Genomic DNA, 22,018 nt, shown 5'->3' on the forward strand with positions numbered 1-22,018 from the left:
GTTAAAATTGAAGGAATAGGTTTTGCCTCTTGATGTACTGAAAGAGAAGAGCCTCTGGGTGCTTCCTAAAATGTTCCTTTTCTAATGAAAGTATTAGAATGTGCTTAACAGTAATGTCTTCATTTAACTGACAAATAGTAGACACTTATGTTCATGTGCATATGACGGGTGCAAAGACTCACAGAGATACTGTGTGTGTTCCCAGTCAGCGTTGGGAAGCCTCACCATAAAGCAGATCTACTGAGGGTTAGAGTAATATTTGTAATCTTGGTTTTCTGCATAAAAATAGACAAACGCAGCCAATTCAAACCCTGTCTTCTGCTCCAGCTCCAAAATACTGTCCTTGCAGCAAGTTGGAAGGCAGGTTACTTCTAAACTGTTAGGGATAACTCTTGACAACATGGTATTGAGCCTAACTTAAACCCTGATGAAAGACAAAGTTACTATTTTGGGCTCTGTGTCTACCTTACATGATTATAAAAGAATGAGTAAGTGTCAGGCAAGCTCAGAAATAAGTGGAAGACATGAGAAAGCTGTACTTTTACATGCAAATATACGTACGGACTGTTACAACGCGCAATTGTATGAGAACGAGCAGTTACAAATACACAGTTTATATCTGTACCTGGAAGCAGAGCTGTAGTACGATCTATGCTCTGTGCTTGATGCATAAAAGCAGATTGCAAAAATGTTTTATGTAAACTGTGGTGCAGAAGTGTTCCCTCTGGATGAAGTGAAAACAAAGGATGTTCATGGCGTACAAAACAGCCCGGTTTGATAATCCGCTAGACGTTTTTACTCCATAAACTTAATTTGCAGTTGGAAAGTATATCAAGAGGGCGTCCTGTTGTTCACACACACTATGGGGTAGGAACAATTGAGAAATAACATTTTAAATAACCTAAATGAAACTTCTATTTTGGGGAGTATTTGATAGGCTGACAAAGGATTAAAATTCCCCAAGAAAATGAAAAGAAATGCAGACGTTTCCAGACTAACCTAGACTAGACCAGACATTAGGATTTTAAGTACCATGAGAGCTTTTTATCCCATCTGATTTTCAGGAGACTTTTCCATTTATATGTGATCTTTTTTAATCTCATTTTGAAATTCCATTAGGAGTTCATGTGTGTGGATACTAATATCTACCTTTTGAAATCTGTTCTATTAATTTTTCACTTTTGTCGGATCAATTGGTATAAAGAATAATTAGAAGTTGTCATTATGCTGACAAGAAGTAAGACAGTCTTTAGTCTGAGTACTACAGACTAAAACCTGTGATGTGTTTGGATTTTTTATTAGGAGAAACCATGGAGGCTTTGGAGAGGTGTAAGTTCTTTGTTCACTAAGAGATGTCAGAATTTTAGTTTTGCAGGGTCTCAAATAAAAGTATTAACAAATGATTCTGAGCAGTGTCCTGTGTTCAAGTAGCTTGTCCAGGGCTTTTTGGCTAATTGTGCAACAGCAAAAAAACAGAAGGCTTCATTGCTAGGTTCTTCTGTCCACGCAATGGTTCTTTTAGGGTAGTTACTGCTGAACTGTGTTTGTGCAGCATCAAGGCATTCTCTGTTTGTCACCCTGCCCCATCAGTGAGTAGGCTGGGGATGCACAAGAATTTGGGAGGGAACAGAGCTGTGACAGCTGACCCCAGCTGACCAAAGGGATACCCCAGACTGTATGATGTTGTGCTCAGCAATAAAAGCTGGGGAAAGGAAGAGGAAGGGAGGGTGTTTGAGGTTACTGCATTTATCTTCCCGAGTAACCATTATACATGATGAAGCCCTGCTTTTCTGGAAATGGCTAGATATCTGCCTGCTGAGGGGAAGTAGTGAATGAATTCCTTATTTTGCTTTGTTTGTGTGCACAGCTTTGCTTTTAACTGTCTTTATTCTCAACCCACAAGTTTTCTTGCTCTTGCCTTTCCAATTCTCTCCCCATCCCAGTAAGGGGAGGGAGCAAGCTGTGTGTGGGGCTGAGCTGCCTGCTGGGATTAACCCACACCACCTACACTGACAATTTGCCAGTGGCAACATGAAAGTATCATGTTTCTTTCAGTTTAGGATCTCTCAGCCACAAGATCTGATATCTTCCTGACCTTGTGGCCCTCTTTACTGTATCATTCCCTTGAATGCCACCATGAAAAAAGAAATAACAAGATTTCCAGACAGCGTACTCCTGGTTTTATAAAGTCATTTTCAGCCTGGGTGTGTGGGTCTGATTTTTACCACAGTTAGTTGTTTGATTTAATCATGGGTAAATATATATCTGTTACTTAAATTGAGAATTTTGTTGTCTGGGAGAAGATCAAGGTTTGCTAAAAAAAATCCACTTGTTTAGGATTTCATTTAGTCTCAGATGTGTTCCAGTTATAGGGGTATGTTACCCCTGGTTATTTATCTTCCTAAAATACTCTTACAAAGGCGTAATCATTAGTTCTTCAAGAAAACCGAAGGTCTTGATACTTCAAATGAAAACATTTGTTTTCTCAGATTTTCACGGAAACATCTATGTTTCCAGAGCAAACTGGCATTACAGACTCATATAGGAAAAGTTATTTACCAACTCACTTGACTTCTCCAGGTTTTCTTTAGGTCCCTACAGATTGTTCACATGGTGATTTCTCCACTGAGGTGCAAATACCTCTAGCCCTTTCTTCCTTGCTGTGTATTTCAAAGCTTTTGCTGCATAAAATAAAGGAACCTCCTTAACATTAAGTATCTGTTTTCATTAGGGTGTCATCCAAACATGAAGATCCATCTTAAATATTCATACAGAATATTCTCCTTGTGTTTTACTTTATTATACAACTTGCCTTTGTAATTTTTGCAAAACTAAGGCTTAAGACTTCTTCCTTGTTAAATGGAATTTTCATCCAAAACTGTGGGGTTTAGGTCCTAATCTTATAATATTATTTTTATCTCCTGCTTCCAGATACTAACAAGAAGTACACAGTAATAGCTGTTTACCTGGCAAAACAGTGGACAGTTTGGCAATAATACTTAACAGTATCTGGAAACAAGTTATCTTTTTCTAAGTTTTTGTTTGACTTTGTTACCTCTTATTCTTTTTTCATACATATCTTCTTATTAGATATAACAAAGCTAGCAGTTTCCTCTCTTTCTAATTGGCATAGTTGCTATCCCATATAAGAGGACTTACATTTGGGATTTGCAACAATGTAAATTTCAGAAAAATACAAAAGCAAGCATTTGGAGGAATAAAGAAGCGCAGCGTGTTTTATCTTCCAATATTCTGAACGTTTGTTGAAACCAACTTCATTTCAGTACCACTGAATATCTATGCTGGTTGTATCACATAGTCTAAAATAAATGCTCTTGGCAGCCAAAGGTGGTACTTGTGTACTGGGCAAGACTGCCAACTTTTTGTCATGTTATAGCTATCATTTTGTAAAGATTGCTTTGCATCCAATATATGATTACAATAGAAAAAGCTTTCCAAAATTATTCACAATAACAAGTTTTATGAATACTTAAAATATGAAAGGGAATATTTTGATCTTTTTATTGGTTTTCATATTTCTTCTATTGTTCCATATGATCTTGGTCATCTAAAGTTGAAATAGTGTCTAAACACTGTGTTGCAGACACCTACGTTTTAATTCCAGGACTTTTCAGGCTGGATTTGGGATCCATGCCAGTTAATGTTTGCACTGATCCACTATTGCACGGAAAAGTTTAGTTTGGGAAATCTGTTAGGCTAGAGCTAGGGTTATTAATTTCAAAGCCAGGAGGGAAGCTCAAATTACAATTTTTAATGCCAGCAGAAATCCTTGTCCACCAAGAAACAGAATGTTTATGGATAGAATAGGTGCTTTCAATGTGACCTTTAAACTTCTGTAGTTGACTGCAATTTTAAATGTTTTCACCCTGAGAGCAAGAGAGTAGTTCTGGTTTTGTTTAGGTCATCTAACGATTGTAAGGGTTTTAAAAAATTTCCTGGGTTCTATATCTGAGTAACCTTAGTTACATAATTACTATTTTTTTTCCCTAATCTTTGATATTTGTTGTGAAAGCCAGTGTTTAGAGCCTGTTGCTTAAGACTTGATGCTGATTAATGTGCGACTTCAGAGGAAATGCATAACTGTAAATTATTGGTTAAAATAACTCCCATTTTCTCCTTTTAGCACTGATCAGCTATCTAATAATTTACTCGCAACTGTTCCCAACTGTTATTGTAGCAGGAATATATGAGTGTATGCTTGGTCAGTGAATTATTTCTTGAGTTGACTGATTTATGATTTCATCACCGAGTATGGTTTTTCATGTTTACAGGACACAGAGAATTTGGGGAATATTAAGTTGCATATCTTAGAACTAGCTTCACCTTGAGCATTTCAGCTGCCAGAAAAGATAGATCCTCCCTTTATAATAGTTAGCAAGCTAATTCTGACGATGATCTGATACAGGTTGATTGGGTGCTTTTGTGCTATAGCAAGTGGAGAAAGAAACTATGTGAGAAATCAACAAATATTCTCTATCTGACAAGTTTCTGTATGTATTTGGGCATACAAGTTACTTTTCATTTCTGTGCCATAATTGTAGCAAGGCCTTTGATCACATCATCTCCTAGACTTGAAACTGAATGAAGCTTCCCAGTCAGATGTGGCATATTCTACTGACTTTGAGCTCTTGTAGAGGTTCAGGAAGTGGTACAAAAGCAGGCCAGACATTTTGGTAAAACTGTCTAGATACATACATAATCTCATACTAGTTTCAGTTGTCCGGTTTAACCTGCCACCATATGTCTATCAGAAACTTGAAAATTTAGTATTATGTTGCCAGATTTCCATACTTGCAAAAACATCAGGTAGATGGGATGGGCTAGGATGGGAGGGAGAGAGAAGTTTGCCAGCTGTCCAAAGCAGTAGCCTAAGTTTTGTTTTTGCTTTGGGGAGGGGTTCCCTGTAGGTCATAATTATTTATGTATGAAGAGTTTTCCAAATATATTTGTGGGGGCAAGTGATTGTAAAATGTTTAGGAAAAGGTAATGGTGCATATTTTTATCAAACTATTATTTTTCATGCTTAAATAGTATGTTACCACATTCTAGAGCCCTCTCAAAAAAGGGCAACTCATCTTCTTGGAGACTGATTGTGGCTCATTTCAGTTCACCCTTCTAAATAAGTTCATTCTTGTAAAAAAAAATCTAAATGGATAACAAGTGTCCCACTTCTGTAGGCATTTCTGAAGACCCATTGACCTGCAAGTAGCATTTCTCTTGTAAAGAACATCTTAGTTTGAAGACTATTGGAAGTTTATTTCCGAAGGGAAACCAGGAGACAACAGTAATAGAATTTGAGTGATAGGTAAAAATGAATATGTCATTAAAAACAATCTTCTTTTGGATACTATAATTTTTTTACACTGAAATATGTTCTTGGTCTATACTATATTATATAATCTATTATTCAGTATTTTAAATCTCTTCTTCTGAAATGTGTTTTTATTTGAGAATGAAGCCAGCAGTTGGTGGTTAAATTTACTTGTGTATATATTTAGATTCAGCCTTCTGCATATTGACCAATAAACAACTACTTGCTCAATTGTTTCCATTGAGACAGGCAAAACAGATATTCCAGGCTTTGTTTTTATGATGTAATAGAGTTTCTGTTTGGTTTTTGGTTTCGGTAAAAACATCAGTTTGAAATGGAGAGCCTTATTTATCAGCCTCCTACCTTCCAACATACAATATCTGGTCCAATAAAAAAAAAAAACAAAAACAACAGGGTGAACGCAGTAAGTTGAAATGTGTATTCAATTGATTATTTCCCAAATGCTCATTGGTCTTTTTGAATTTTGAAACAAAGTCCTTTAAATGTTTTTAACTTCATTCAATCTTTATTATTTTTCTCTAAATTCAGTGGTCTGCTGATTGAGAAATATTACGTGGCTTTCTGTTGCTGCATCATTAAGCAAAAAGCAATGTTTTTGTCACAGCTGAATGACTTAAAAACAATTTTTTGAGGTTAAGTTTGATTGCAAAATTATTATTCTGGCCTGTGCGTGTTTTGTTGAAGAAAGTATTTCTGTAATTTAAAACTCTTTGAAAAACATTTGTCAATTTGGAACAAAAGTGTTTGGAAAGTGAAAGCTCAAACTATAGAAATTCAAAGTAATTTTGGCAGAATGGCCTAGCCCTCATTAGAGGTGTGTTCTTCTCAGCCTGTTGTTTGCTAAACAAATTTGGCTAGAGCTTTTTTTTTTTTTTTTTAAAAGCCTGCCTGGACCAACCATTGCCATTCGTTCAGAATACGAATGCTTGCAGTTTACCTGAAGCTCTGACCTTGGAGACATTTTTGTCTCAGAGAAATAAACAAATCGCTCTCCTCCTTCCCATTCCACCTTCTCTCCTTTGATCAGCATTATAAAAATTCATCATGCATCCAGCAAGACCAAAACAGCAGCAGAGGTCAGGATTGTCTTCCCTGGATGTTATTGACCTTAAAGTGAAACCTCAGTTTTGCCGAGAGCGTTGGAATGCTGACACTGTTAAGCATAGATATTATTTTCCTTTTTTTAAATTTAAAAGGAAAATATACAGACGGAAAATACATTTATCTTGTAGTAAGTGTTGATCCTAAACCCAAAAAATTAAGGTTGACTTTCAGACAGAATGAGCTTTGTCACACTGTATGCATTTTTCTTCAAAACCTGTTTTACAGTTTGTGTCCAACTTAACTATTTTATAATTTGTCATGTGCAAATTTTCTTGAGAGAAGTGAATAAATAGGAGCAGGAAGAAACTTGCTTACCAGATTCATAGTGTCGATAATTTTTATTTTTTTTTCATGAGAGCAATGCTGTCTAGTGCTAAGTTTAGTGATTTCCTTCTGCCTACTCAGAAATCATCTGTTCTTATACCAATTTATAAAAACATATATAAAAGCATTACTAATTTCCTACAATATTTCCCATATAGTTCCTCCCTTTGTGTTCTATTCTTCAATCTATTAATGATTTTAATGTGCTTTGAAGATGGTAAAAATCGCTTCAGAATGTCAAGAAAAATAATCAACTTGGAAATGGTATAGATATTGATGTACGTTTTTATACATAAAACCACCAAATATATACATTTTCATATTAGATTTGGTGCTTTCTCTCTCTCATTTTAATTTTCAAGGAGGCCTAAAAATCTTTAATGCTTGCCTGTTGAGACATAAAAATAAGATTGGAACTCGATGGCATAACCCAAGAGTATTTTGCAGTCGGGTGTGGATGGACGTGCCGCAGTGCCGGCTCGAGGCAGGTGATTTTTAAGATCAGGAATCATGATCTTGCTGTCTGGTGGTTGGCTGCCTTGCCTTTTCTAGAGCATACAACCTGATATGCCTGGTTTTGAAATCTGTAACTAAACTCTGCTTGAGTCTATGGAAGTAGACGTGGATTTTTAATGTAGTAAAAAGGACAGGGTCATTTTTTGTAAAGAAGGGTACGTATATGCAAATTACTGTAAAAAAAAAACCCAAATTGACTGAAAAAGTCCAATAGAATATACTTTTCTGCGGTAACTTGTAGTTGATCACATTTTCTTCTTTTCTTAACTCATTCTCTTACTGAAGCTAGCCCTGGTTTGAGCAGAAGGCTGGACTAAATGATCCGCAGAGGCCCCAGAAAAACTAAATTACTAATGTGATTAGGATTAGCAGGTATTGGTTGATTCTAGTTGAGAGTGTTAGGTATTTTTTTGTGCTTATTGTGGACAGTAGATAGAGTTCTCTGATTTAGGTTTTCAAGTTCAAAGAAATAAAAATGAAAACAGAGGAGGAATTGTAATATCCCCTTTTTGTGTGTTGTTTTTCAAGCCAAATTGTTTTTACTAATAAGTATTTCTAATGCTGTTGGGGTTTTTTTCCAGGGCTACCTTTTATTTATGTTTTCCTTTAAATATATGTTTTTCAGTTGAAATTGAGCGTGCCAGTTGTGAAGGCCTTAAGATGCAAGTTTTGATGAGTAAAACCCTGTCCCTTGTCACCTCATCCAATTCAGCACAGATATTTCTATTCAGACTTTCTAAAAGGACATTTTTGTTGTTTCTTCCTTACCCTCCCTACCCTAGGGATTTGGTACCAGTTGTCACAGTCTTTGACTGAGCAAAGCAAACAATTTAGAATGCTTTGCCTTTGTAAAGTGGCTTTTTGCAACTGTAACTTATGATGACTGCAGCCATCTATTTGCTCTAATGACGTGTTCCTGTTGTGTGATGAGAGTGGCAAAACCCAAAAACCCATAAGGCAAAGAAGTGCAGTATTCCTACCATAGGTTTTCAGTTATGTGGAATGATGGAGTCCAGTCTGAAAGTCAGAGAAGCTATATGTCATGTGAGAAGAAACAGACTAAGGAGGTAAGATAACAAAGCTATGCAGGTTTTTTTGATGGCTGGTAATTATTTTGTGTATGGTGGAACTGTATCCCTGCCTGGGCGAGCAAGTTGGTAGGAAAAGTATATGGAATAGAATTAAAAGCATGTATCAAGCACCCTGCGGCTGTGGATGAGCTTCTGAATAGAATGGAAAGAGTATAATACTGCATATATCTGCTAGACACAGTCTTTGTTTCCCATTTATGGATGTCAGCATATAACCAACATATTAGCTTGTCTGGACATTTACTGCTGAGAGTGTACTGCCAGCACTGGGAATTCCGGACATCTTTTCAAGATAAGATAGGCATATGATGCAGTAAAGCTCAAGAGTTCAAGTTGGAACAGATAATTATTTTTTTTTAAGAGGTTATTTTCATGTGACTACCTGTGTACCCTCTGCTTCACACACACCTCCTTGTATAGCATAAAAAGTAGACTTTTTTTCCAGGTCAGTGTAAATATGTACATGAATACCTACATATTTCTTCTGCAGATAGAAATATTACAGAGACAGTTGCTTATTAGAAATCTCTGGCGTAATCCCCGCTTCAGATTAGTCCCTTCATAGGCGCATGTGTGCATTTAGTATTTTAGCTTTTGTATGTTTGAAACTTGTTAGCCTCTGTCTACAGAAAAACATATTCCTTTCTTGTTCCTTATGCTTACATGCCTTGCCTATGCCTTTTTTTTGTTCTCTTGTGTCAAAATGGAAGTGGGAAAGCAGTGTTTGTTAGAAGCTCAAAAGACCAAGAAAAGCCATACGTTTACTTAACTCCACAAATTTGAGAATTACCAGAATTATGTAAATCCTGTGGTAACGTGAGCGCGTTTATAGGACTTCGCAGTAGGTTATCTCCAACTATTACTATAAGTTATTAGTGTGGTTTCATCTATTCTACAAGACTGTTCTATTTAAATAGAAAGGGAATATTTATCCCGGCAGGTTAGATACCAGTAAGGTTTGCGTGCACACAACTGGGTAACGTCCTCTTACCTCCAGGTTTGATGTAGAAGCAGTTAAGCTGAGTTTCGTGCACCAGCTTCCCTTTATACTTCGTGTCAGGTTCCCCTGGCTGGTGGCTGGGTAGCGGGTGATACGCTTGCCGAACAAAGGCTTGAAACATTTTAAAATTCCAAGGAGCGTTGAAGCAGCTGAACCTGAGTATATTTTCTATATATAGTAAAGGTAAATTCCTTTCAGTCAATTGTTTCTCGCTTTAGAGTTATTTTATGTAACAGTCTTGCACAGAATTTAAAATCTGAATGTTGCTTTAAAGTACTGACAGCATGGTCTTTCAACCTAGAAGCTATTTTCCAGCTCTTTGAAACCTCTGCAATATCTCTTGCATTATCCTTCCTTTCCTTGCTCTTCACTCCTAATCCTTTTCTTGTCCTCTGTGCCTTATGCTCAGTTGGAGCCTTCTCCTCCCCCTGTGGTTTTTCAGGAAAACTCAGATTGAGAAGTGAAGATAATGGGCGCCATCCACCCGTCAGCTCATCACCTCCCCGAGCCCTGACGATCTCTGGTTTCTGTAAATCAGCACGGTCTTCTCTGATAATATCCTCTTGTGTTTGAAAAAAATAGGTTTGTCTACTAGGGGGTGGACTTCACTCCTGACATAGCCAGAAAAGTTCTCTTGGAATGTGAGCTTGCTCACTCGCGCTCTTTTATATGTGTGTATATATATATAAAAAAATATTTGTAACCTTCTCTCAAAACATGGAAGATAAATATGTGAGCAAGTGTATCCCACAGCGCATATACAAGCTGCTCACTTCTGTCTAGTATTGATTTAATACAAGCTCTTGAGTGCCTCATCAGCTCTCTCTTCGTCAAAACAAGCCTTAGATCGGCAGTAAACAATACTTTTCAATTACAGGAGGGGGAAAAAAAGAAAGAAACCCTTCTCAAGTATAAGATAGCATATCCTTTAAAGGACAAGGAATGTGTTCTATACAGAAACACGGTGCAACTGCTCCAGCGGAATTCCACTAAGGCTGCAAATGTAGTGTTGCTTTTTTGTCTTAACTGACGTACAAACTAGTAAGAGCATTGGGCTTAATATTTGGGATCTGCTGTGCTCTAATGCTTGCAGCTGCAGCCCAGTCGTTGGATTTGTACTGCAGAGCTTGCTTTAATAAAATTTGATAAAATATAAAGTCTTCATATCATAATGTATTGCTTAAAATCAGTCATTAAAAAAAACAAACATGGGTTTTACCTGCTGGCTTTATTTCGGACATACATACTCCTAGGTCTTTTGGAGCCTGTTTCAGTAATCCTTTTGCATAGCAGAGATATTATTTATATGAATAAAAAGAACCAGAGATCCTTTAGCCGAGGAGGGGGGGTGGGGGTGGAAAAATGATGTAAGACATATGCTTCAGGTCAGAAGTCAACAATAAAGGGACTAGGAAGATTCTTCCTGTGAATCATCTGGTGCTGTTCATTGTCTTAGACAGGATATGGACTTTCAGTTTGATGAGCTCTACCAATTCTTTTGTCTCTGTCAAACAAACTGCCTTTCTGTAAAATTTCAGTATTAGTTGCTTAACAGCATACAGTGTTAAATCCTCTATATAGGAATGTGTAGCATCTCTCAATGAAGAGGTTCGTGAAACTTCATAATAACTAGAAAAGGAGAGAAATAGCATTGGATTTTTATTTAAGGTATCATATCTCCCTTCTGTTTTTATTCTGGGTTCTTTCACATGAGTATTATCTCTCTTTCAAATATAAAACAAAGTAGAGGTTAAAATTCGCACTGACTGAGTTATAAATGGTAGGAGGGGAGAGGCTGAGGAAGCAGAAGATGATTGCTGATATGTTTTATTCCTAAAGATTTATGTATGAGCTAGTAAAACAGTGCTGACTTCTGAAGCAAAATCAAATATGCACTTTTACTTTCTGTGTGAAAATAATACAATTGCTGTAATGAAAATCACCCAATGCAAAATTCCAAATTTCTGTTTGAATTGAAATATATCCCTATTCTGTATTCGGGGATTAAAAAGTGCAGGTTACCTCCCAGTGCTGCTATTGTGAAATGTCTAGCTGCTAATATAAAATGAATTTGATAAATGCGCTTTTTTCTGGTGGATTACAGGTTTAAAACAAGGAAATGCTTACAGCTTAAATTGCATTTTCTTGGTGACAAACTTGATTTTAGGAGTACATTCTTTTTCTCCCTCTTTACATATGACCACACAGAATGCCTTGTGTGCAAGAAGATAGAAAAGTCAGTAAACTGCTAATGTTCATAGTAATCTGGACACTAACTTCAACAGTTAAAATATTTTTTAATAAGATGTACAAATATGTTAAAAAGTAATTATAGCAATTAAAAGAAAAAAGCAATAAGGTAGATCAAAGAGGTGGTATTTGGATCTTCATGAAAGAATTTACTAAATTGCAGCTTTCACAAGATGAAAGTAGGTCAAAAAGTATATTTTAAACATTTTTATGAACATTTTAAGATTAAATTTAATGATCCTTCAGTTTTCAAGCATTTAAAAATGCAGTGGCTGTACGTGAATGATAAAGGGCCCAAGCTGCAGCCATCTACTGAAATTTAGCTTGTTGAGCACAGCGTGAGCCTACCCATAACTGGAGTAAACCTGCTACTGTTTGCCTGTTGTTATGTGAGAAAGTGAACATCCTTTCTGTGCCCGTGAAATGGTATCGTATCACTAAAAATGATATGTACTTAAAAATTTCCAACAGCAACTACAGATAATCAGATGTTATTGAAAGCAGTTAAGAGAAGGAATGGCTACAGAGTAGTAGAGCAGAAGGTTCTAATGTGTTAGACAGAACATGTTAAGAGGCTGTGGCAAATCCATAAAAGTAAACACATAAGATATGCTGTAAATATGAACTAAATGTTCAACATTTCAGAAATAGGAGTTGACTTTACCTTTGCCTATTTCTATGTGGATTTCTTAATTCTTTTTCAAACCTTTTCAGAAATAGAGATGGTGTAGGAAAAATGAAGATATTGCCTGCCTCCAAAGTTATGGCATGTACAGAGTATACAAATGGAAAAATTCAATGTTGTTTTTTTTTTTTAAATTCTGCTAAAGTTATGGTATTTCTTATGTGTTACTTGTTATGATAGTAAGTATATGTATACAAGCAGCTTCAATTTTTGTTGTTGCAGGTTAAGAACTTAGGCCACATCTGCAAATGTATTTTCATTTCTTAGGATCTGAAGATATGCAATGAAGAAATAAGAGATGAAATCACAATAATCAAAATTAGAAACATCATCTATAGTTAAGTTTGCTTATTTTCCTCATGAAGCCCTTTTTGAAGTTGTTCATAATTTTGTGGGAGTTAAACCATTTGGGGTGACTGCTCATCAGACTGATTATAGTAAAACCTTATGCTTCTAGAAAAAGTAACATAAAATAATATGCTATTGAAGACGTATATGGGATTAAAATATTCTTCCTTCTTTTTTCCTTCATTCTTATTTTACTGAAAAAAGTGCATCAGCAGTTTGGAAAAGAACTTGACCTTGATCTTGACTGTAGCTCTGGAATTAGAGATGTACTTTGACCTTTGTCAGGTACCTCAGAGATGCACTTTAACAATCACTGGGAACATACTCTTAGATTTGACTAAATTATAAAGGAAAACCATGATGTTCAAATCCTGATGAGTCCTTTCCCAACCACGTATGTCACAGTAGAGCAGGCTTTATCCCCCACAGCACTGGAAGCCCAGATACTCCACCAGAAACATAATGGAAACTGCTGCTTTTCCTTACCTAGTGGAAGGCAGGGTGGAACTAAAAAGGCTGGAAGTTGAGAAGGTGAAGGCAGCTCTCCTTCCTAGTATTTAAAATAAAAGCAAGCACTTTTTTGTCTGCAGGTTAGAAAGGCACCATCGTCCTCTTCTCCTTGATTGAGGAGAGTTCCCATTGCTTTTAGCTACTAGGTATGATGTGAGATGAGAATCAAGAAGAGTATGGTTTCTAGCTTAACCTCTTCCATTTGTGATGGCGTTATGTTTGTGTAAGCTTTTTCTGCTAACAGAAGTTAGGGATGTATTTTTAGCTTAGATGTGTGTAATGGCATTTTTGTATTATGTTTAGGTGATTCCTGTGGATCAGGGCCTGGCTTCATTTCAGTGGATTGAAGACATGTTTTATGGTTTGCTATAGAAAGTTAGCAGAGTATAGAGCACTGGTAAGCTAGTACAGGTAGTTTCAAATGTTGAGGAGTTAACATTTCTTTTTCACTGAGCCATTCTCTGACGGATTTTTTTTCACAGGAAGAATGCTTTTGTTGACAGAGGATATTTGGATTATTTTTTTTTAGCCATGCTGCAGACTTCTTCCCTTAACCTTTCTACAGTCAGCATCTATCATTTTTATCAATAATGGAACAGTACTTTCACTCACCGTTTGTTTATCTTAATACCTCTTCACTTAGCTTTTACACTCCTTGGGTGAGACTCTTTAATCATTCCCATTACAAAAGGCAGCAGAGCTCCAGTCTGATGTGGACATTTTAGAAGCCTATTGTGAAATAGTAATGAGAACTACTTTCTATTGAAGAACAACTTATAAACAATAAACTATTTAGTAAGAACAACATGTTAATTAAGAAATTGATAGTCTGGCATCTCTACAGACTTCCTGCCTTAGTTTCAGTGTCACGCATCATCATAAGCTAAAAATTATTTGGAACTGACGATGCAATGGCAGGGGATGTGACTGGAAAACCAGTGGTGGGGGGGAAAAAAATAAATGCACTAAGCCAGATGGATCATAACATAGATGCTATTCCTGTGTCGTGACTAAAAATTTCTTGTAACATCAACAGAATGTGATTTTTATGGGAAATCTTGCAAATTCAGTTTGGCTTTGGGCTCTTCTCCAAAAAGTAAAGAACCTGCTGATGGACTGTTACATCTGCTGAGCTTTACGGAAATAAATGGATCAATGGGCCTTAAAGTTTCCTACAATACTAACATAACTTCAGCTTTGAGGCCATTTATGGGGCATTCTAGTGAACCAGTCTTGTTTATGTCTGCTACAGAATTGATGGCTTTTTCATAAAGAATTTCTGATAAATTTTGATTAAAAATCTGCCTGAAGTCCAGCTATAACAGTGCAGCCACAGACATGATTTAATAAACAATCCATGATCTCCAAGCTGTTCCTCTTCTTGCCTCGTGAAATCAGAAATATTTGCTGGCTCAATCTGGGAGTCTGCAAATTGATCACCCAACTTTCATGACTGGTAGAAAATGGTAGGGATGTTTCAGGGTCCGTCCTATTAGCAAAAAATTGTTTCTTGTGTTGATTTTTAAGGCATAGTTCCAGGCATAATTAAACAGATGGTGGTGAAGATCTTATTCTTGACTTCAGTAGTGTTGCCAATCATTGCCCACTCTCAAACCATCTGCTTTTGGGGAAAGGAGTTTTGAGGGGCTCTTGCATTTTGTTGGGGCTTTCATTGTTATATATTTTCTTGTTTTCCTTGTGTATCTTGTTGGTTTTTCACTCTCCATGTGGGATCATCAGTTTGCATTAAGATGTCTCTGAGCAGGATTCTTTTCCCTGTAATAACTGGGGTTTTTTCCATGCTTGTTCTTACATAATGTTTTAAAAGTTTGAAATAATGGTAATTATTTCCATATTTCATCTATATCCCTGTCTATATTAAAAGTTTCCCAAGTAAGTGGATCAGAAGTTTTATCAAACTTCAAATGAAAGAACAAGTGTCTGATGACTTAGCAGGTTGGTTTTTTTCAGCAGCTTTTTAGGAATGTATGTTAAGGTCATATCAAAATACAGGATTTTGTTGTTTGAAAAACTTTTGCCTTGCTTCTGTTTCTTGACATTGTTGTGCATGGGACATCATGAAGAATTTTGTTTCCCCTCTAAGAACTTGCAGAAATGACAGGCTATGTCTAAGCTGAATTTCCATCATTTAGAATCAAGTGAGTTGATTTTATATATATTTTGTATTGTGCTGCTTTACACAATGTAGAGATGCAAGATACTAAAAGTTCCAGTGATGTTGATGAGCCACATCACTGGCAATATAGTATAATAGGATGAATTTTTTTTTTCCAGTGTTTTTGTTTTTAAATGCCTAAATAGCTATGCAAAATATTGTGATTTAAATAACTTTAAGGCTGTAGAGAACTAAAAGAACTCTAAGGCTCCTAAACGAGCAAATACTAACATTAAGGTTGCTTATGCAATCTCTTTTTTGTTTTTGGAATTTTAAATTATGAGATTGATAACTGAAGCAAAGTCCTTATTGTAAAAGACGACAAATTGTCTGAATGGCATTTATGTAAAAAGCAGCTACTTAGTATTCTGTTTTTTCCTCATTACTGATATGTGGGCTTTTTGCTTTGTTACATACCACTTAAGTTCTGGACTAGGAACAGAACTATTAATTGCTTTTTTTTCTTGTTGTTATTTTCTGTGGTACTTCTCAGTATAATAACTGATCACTTGTAAATAAGATGAACTGTTGTACCTTGCTCAGATTAGAAGAATTATTCTTCCCATTTTACAAATTGGGGTCCTAAGGCAGAGTAGGGATCAATTAAAATCAGGGTGTCTGACTTTAAATTACTCAGGCCTAATTTTTCCAATGCAGTTATCGTTCATGTATTCAGAAGCACTTCTTGTAGAGTTTGGTTGCGATCGTAAGAAACTGGCGTTTTTGCAGGTCGTGCACTCAAGACTTACATCCAGGTCTAGGACCTCAACTCAAACACTGGGAAATGAATTGCACACAATCAGTGACAGCCACTTAAGATGACATTTCACAACTTGCATATTATTGCATAATATCTCTGGGGCAGTGTCAGAGATGGAATTCAGCTTTCCAAGATAGCCTGCAGCTGCCTTAGCTGCATTTTTTTTTTTGATACCTTCTCTCCTTTGTTGCAGTCCTCTCGCTTTATCCCCCAGACCATGATGTAGAACTTCAACAGGCAAGTCTCCTTCACTACTCGAGCACGAGCAAAGTATAAAGCCAATTTTATAGTTGCATTGCAGTACAAGAGCACAAAATTAACATGGCGTGCTTTAATTAATGTTTTAAATTAAGAACTCAGAGATCAAAAATTATTGTTGTGGCTATAACCTGCTTTGGTTCTTTTTTCAGTAGGTCCTGCAAAATGGAAGCTGCAATGTTCTAAAAAGTACTAGAAAAAGAAATGCAAACATTGATAGTTTGCTGAATAGTCAAATATTACATAAATGGTAGATAGCAAAGGGAAAAAATGACCAACATAAGAGTCTGGCTACCTTGTAAGATGTGCTTAAAGAAACTGCACTTTAATATAGCCAATTGTGGTTTTACATATTCAGGAGCAATACAGGCCATACCTGTGGAATAAAGTACCTTAAAAAGTATGATATCAAGAATAGAACATAAAAGTTGAAGAATCATTTTATTTTTTATATATTTTTTTTTTTAATACCAGCAAGTGTAAAACAGTTTATAGGTGCAGGAGAATCTCTAGTCAGTTGTTACAATATTTCTGTATTTATTTTTACCAAGCTTAAATACTGTATGCAGTCTGTGGAGCAAGTGTTTAAAAGTAATGTCTTGCAAGCACACTGAAACTAAAACTTTGGTAATGTAAACGTCTATCCAGAAGACAAAAATCTAATAGCTAGAAGCTGAAGCTGGACAAATGAAGAGTAAAATAAATAATCCTAGAGAAAATGCCTTCCTTTGTAATAGGTTACTTAGCATGAATTGTGAAAGTTGATAAGAAATTCTTCATCATCATAATAAATAAATGTTTCAGATTTTGAGAGGTTAGAAATTGTCGTCTGTAACTTTGGTAGATGGCAGCTGTCAGCTTCTGCTTATAAATAGTATCGAGTGCTCTAGTGTTTGTGAGGACAGGAGAAATCTGTAGCCAAAAAATGAAAATCGTAAGGCAGAAGCTCTAGAATTAGCTCTGAAATTGTGATTTGAAAATTAAAGAATATACTTCCTGAAATTCAATCACTGAGCTATATTAAATGAGCTTCACAGAGTTTGTTAGAATTTTTCAGGTTTGATTTATGAGTAACCCACCTTTTTCAAATTCTAAAAATTCTAAAGACTGGTATCTCTTAGTAGGTAATCATTTCAATTAGATTGTTTAAGGAATTTATTTAGGCTATTCCCATTCAATATTAATTGTGTCCTGTTGATTTGATAACTACATTATATCCTTTTAGTTTTGTGTAATCTTGTTAACATCATCATAACTTTGGTGCCTTTTTTTTTTCCTCTAATGTGATCAATTAATTACTAAATCTCATTTCTTTTAGTAAATGACTTCAGAGCAGTTCAAAGTGGATGACTAGATGTGTACCATCTTGTCAGTATAAAACTAGCTCTCCTTATTTGGTTTTTGTTAGCTACTTCTCATGTAACTGGTTCACTTGGTTACCAGAAGATACTTGACTTTGATATGTTTATTCTTTTTGCTTTTTTTTACAATAATCTCTTCTTGGATACCTTTGTAGCTGAACCCGGGCCTAAAAGTGACTTAATATTTCCTCTTTTGTGCTGCAGCAGAAGAATATGCTTTGTGCATCTGCTGTTTAGTGATTCAGTTGTGCCTCTGCCGTTTAATGATTCATTTTTAACATGTGAACATTTTAGTGAAATTACCACTCTACAGATGATACTTAGATCAGGATTTCCTTTTTGTCTAACAGTCTGATAGAGATGGAGGGCGGATAAAAGTAATCTGTTTAGATTTAATCCTGATAAGACATGCAGTGTTTTCGTGCTGGTAGAAAGCTTGTAGTGAAATTTGTATTGTATGTGTATTTGGTTTCCATTACTGAAGAGCATGCCAGGTTCTTAGTGTGACAGTTACAATTTGTAATCATCTTAGCTGCTTTTGCCAGTGCTGGGTTTTAATGTGTTGTCATACACATTAAGAAAAAATAAAAATGGAATTTTGTATTCATCATTAATCAAGAAGATGGCCATTAAAACACATTTTTACTGCTATTATTTACATTTTTCTTTCCTTAAATGTAGTTCATAGCAGAATATACTACTGTAGTATGAATTTACACCATGGTTACTCCAGGTGATGAGCACCAAATATGAAAGCATAGGTTGGTGTCCTTTGGATACCTGGTATCTCAGTTTTCCAGCAAGTCATTGCCTTCGCACTGGTACATCATTCTCCTATGCATGAGAGAGCTTGGAGTACCTTGTGCCGCAACAAATGGAGTGGCTGTGTGGTTATTTCTTAGTGTTTTTCTGAAGTGTTCATCTGTTCTGGGCAGATGGGGACAGTGTGGAAGGACGAAGAGGAGGACTGTCCACTTCTGAAAGATTTCAGTACCGAAAGGGAGCTGTAAGCTCAGAGGATGTTGGGTTTTGGTCTTCCTTGCTTTCAGCTGTGCCTTCCTACTCCAGGTTTAAAGTACCATTTGACTGAAGTAAGAAAGTAAGTGTGGGTTTGTTGGTTTGAAGCGCAGTTAACATCTGGGCTAAAGTTCTCTGGATCTGCAATATCCTCACTTAAAGCTTCAGTTAAGATGTGGTATGTTCTTGGGGTGGTGATTTGGTCTGGTGGGACAGGCAGTACATTAGTGTCTTTATTTTGTGACCTGAAATGGGTCTGAATTGTATTTCAAAATATTAGTTGTAGTTCTGTAAAATCTGAAATGGTCTCTTACACAGGTAATCAGTATATTTGTCACCGAGTTGAGGTAAACTAGCTTGCTTCTGCTCTTGATTCCAGTTTTTCAACTTTCAATGGCCAGAAGCACTGGAGTATCCCCATGGGACTGTCAGCTTTCAAATTTATCAGATATTCATAAATTGCCTATGACATATTTGATCAATTGGCCAAAAGGTGAAGCTGTTCAGCCTGTCTTGCTTATTGGTGATGCCACCAGCTGTGGCAGACATTAAAAAAAGAATTGAGAGGATGGAGCAGATGGCCAAAGTTTCATCAATACTCTTCTGCAATGGAGATTCTTTTATAACAAAGAATCTTGATTAAAATGAATTTGGGTTGTGGGGGGTTTTCAGTCTGCATGCTACGTTGTTGCATTGAAGAATAGTGTGTTACCTGTAATATGGACAACAACAGGTTTTCAAATGTGGTTTGTCAGAAGGATGTGTCGTTTTGCAGTGTGGGTTGGTATCTCAGAACCTTGCAAATCGTTCACGTGCTTTTTTACAGGTTTGCAGTTTATTACTGGGTGCTTGCTGGAATGTGTTGGAATATTAATGTCTATTTTAAATGCGTATCTTAATATTTATGCCTATGTTAAAAAAAGGAGATTATTTGTGCAGTTCAGATCAGCTCTTATGTTGCACATTTGTAGAACCGCTGGCGCATAGTACATTATTTACCTTTTTTAGGTGAGTAGTAGAAATCATCATCACACTTCTGAAAAGTTAATCATAAAAATGACTGTACGTCTTTTAAAAGTTATTTATTGTGTGTCTACAGGATGGCTGTTGGTTTGTGGGTTTTTTTAGGCTTTTTACCAGTATGCTGTATTAAACAGTTGAACCATTTTTAGCTATATAAAAGACAACACATGGCTGAAAATCTGAGGGGGAATGGAGATAAGTATTACATTTCTGTCTTGCAAACAGCTGCACATTCGTTTTCTTTTCAAACATTAACAAAGCCAACTTACACTTCATATGCTGTGTTTTTCATTCTGGGAAATTGAAGAAGTGATTGCTTTTGGATTCTGCTAATATAAGGAAATATTACATGATCACAGTCAGCGTTGCAGTTGTTTTTAAGCAGGTACTCAATCCGTTTATGCTCCTTTCAAATAAAAGCTAGCCCCTGCTGTGTTTGAAGACATCAGAAATTGCCATTTCTTAGTAAAATTAAGGGAAAACTCTTGCCTGCAGTACGGTAGGAAGGGGAACAGGGAAGAAACACAGCACTAGCTATTTGCTACCATATCGTGTAAAGGGAACATGGATGTTACACAAGGTTGTGATGATAGAAGAAGATGTGTTAACCCTTCGAGTGCTTCTCCCTTCCTCTTCTCACAGCAAATTTGTGCCTGAGGTTAAAACTAGGACAGTTACCCTGGCAAATGCGGAGAGATTGTTTTGAGACAGTGTTGTAAATTTATTCCAAGGCTATTTTACATGAGCTATATAGCATGGACGTGAGTGGAAAAAGCTCCATGTTTTTTATGGTGGAAGCTGGGCTAACTGCAGTTCCCTTATGGCCATTACCATCATGGTGGTTTCATTAGGGGTGTGGATGTTTGAGAATCTTGAACTACTAGTAAATTTAAATCCATTGTTGCTGCAAATTGTGCAAAGCTGTAGGCACTTATCTAAGTTCAGACCTTCACTATATATAGATTTTCTAATACTGGGGTTGGCTACAGATAATGACTTATTATTGGTGGTGAAATTAATGGGCAACTTTTATAGGAAATCTGCAGGGAGGCAGAGTTGTGTTAGTACAACTCTGACAACTTGGATGATATATGAGATAGGCCTTGAATGTTGTTGAAAACTAAATGAATCTTGCTTGTTTATATACGCGTGTAACACTACCTGCAGTACACTGGCCACTGGAGTCTAATGGATATGATATGACAACTGAAAAAATTGACAGAGGAAAAGGTTTTAAAGAAAAAAAAATCCTCTGGCTTAGTGTTCTGAAAAAAAGGATCAAATACCTCTGTCTCTATTGAAAGCTCAAGAGCTTGTCATTTACATCCTTAGAGATATGCCTTTGATTTTTTTTTTTTATTTTGGAAGATCTGAGGTGTCATGTTTATAGATGGGGAAAGCATAAGACAGAAATAAATCTTAAGAATTCCTTTACAGGTCACTTTTAAATATCTACCAGGTAGAATTGTTGTTTGAGAAGATGCTCATAGTTTGTGTTTGATGTGCATTTGCAGTGTCCATATATGGGATTTGGTTTTATGATAAGGAAGAATGCCAAAGAATTGCAGAGCTCATGAAAAAGTAAGTGATGGGTAAACAAGACTTCTTGTGCTTTTTTTAATGTATGTATTTCTGTACATACATGCACATTATATTGCTAGGATGGTCATACCTTTCTACTTTAAAGCTATTTTTATAGACTTTGTTGCAAGTAGAATTTTCACACACCTGCATTTTGTATAATCAGAAATAAATTACTGTATTGCAATGCTTTTTCATAATTTGCTGCGCAGCTTTCCAGCTACATCAGAATGTAACAGTTCATCTGATCTATTTCCTGATGACTCAGAAATTTGTTTTGAAGAATTGTACTCTTTGGGGTTTTAATATATTTTTTTTTAAGTTTGGGGAGGGGATTTTTTTAATGTTGCTGTTACCTTTTTTTTTTCCCTCTAGCAATGTAAGCGCTGGCTATCATGAAGGCATACTGTAATAATACAATTTTTGTGGTTTTTATCCTGTTTCTACCTCAAGGCTGAATTCCTGCTTCCTCATTTATTAGAAATATGTACAAAATTCACTTTGTTTTTGGAATATAAAGTAAGACTTTAATTATCTTTGAATTAATTACTTTTACGCACATAATATTATTTCATACATGTTATACAATTTTTAATTTTACCATCAAGTCGGAGATTGCAATTTCAAACAGAACTGTATTCTCAGCTGTATTTTAGTCTAA

General features: G+C 36.0%; 2 protein-coding genes across 14 annotated transcripts in view; one reads left to right on the plus strand and one right to left on the minus strand.

Annotated features, from left to right (window-relative positions):
• Positions 1 to 9,916, minus strand: part of CACNA1C (calcium channel, voltage-dependent, L type, alpha 1C subunit) — a 504,338-nt gene extending 494,422 nt beyond the window's left edge. For 7 of the 12 annotated variants that reach the window (XM_014937306.1, XM_014937303.1, XM_014937300.1 and 4 more), the window contains exon 1: positions 9,380 to 9,916. In XM_014937306.1, the coding sequence (XP_014792792.1) occupies positions 9,380 to 9,509 (130 nt within the window). In that variant the 5' untranslated portion in view covers positions 9,510 to 9,916. The remainder of the gene's footprint in view (positions 1 to 9,379) is intronic. The other 5 variants (XM_014937307.1, XM_014937304.1, XM_014937302.1 and 2 more) reach the window with 1 other exon arrangement.
• DCP1B (decapping mRNA 1B) overlaps positions 1 to 22,018 on the plus strand; it is a 44,880-nt gene that overhangs the window by 3,995 nt on the left and 18,867 nt on the right. For both annotated transcript variants that reach the window (XM_014937312.1, XM_014937313.1), the window contains exon 4: positions 21,291 to 21,357. In XM_014937312.1, coding sequence (XP_014792798.1) covers positions 21,291 to 21,357 — 67 coding nt within the window. The remainder of the gene's footprint in view (positions 1 to 21,290; positions 21,358 to 22,018) is intronic.

The sequence above is a fragment of the Calidris pugnax genome, unplaced genomic scaffold, assembly GCF_001431845.1.
Source record: "Calidris pugnax isolate Ruff unplaced genomic scaffold, ASM143184v1 scaffold1, whole genome shotgun sequence".
Lineage (NCBI taxonomy): Eukaryota > Metazoa > Chordata > Aves > Charadriiformes > Scolopacidae > Calidris > Calidris pugnax.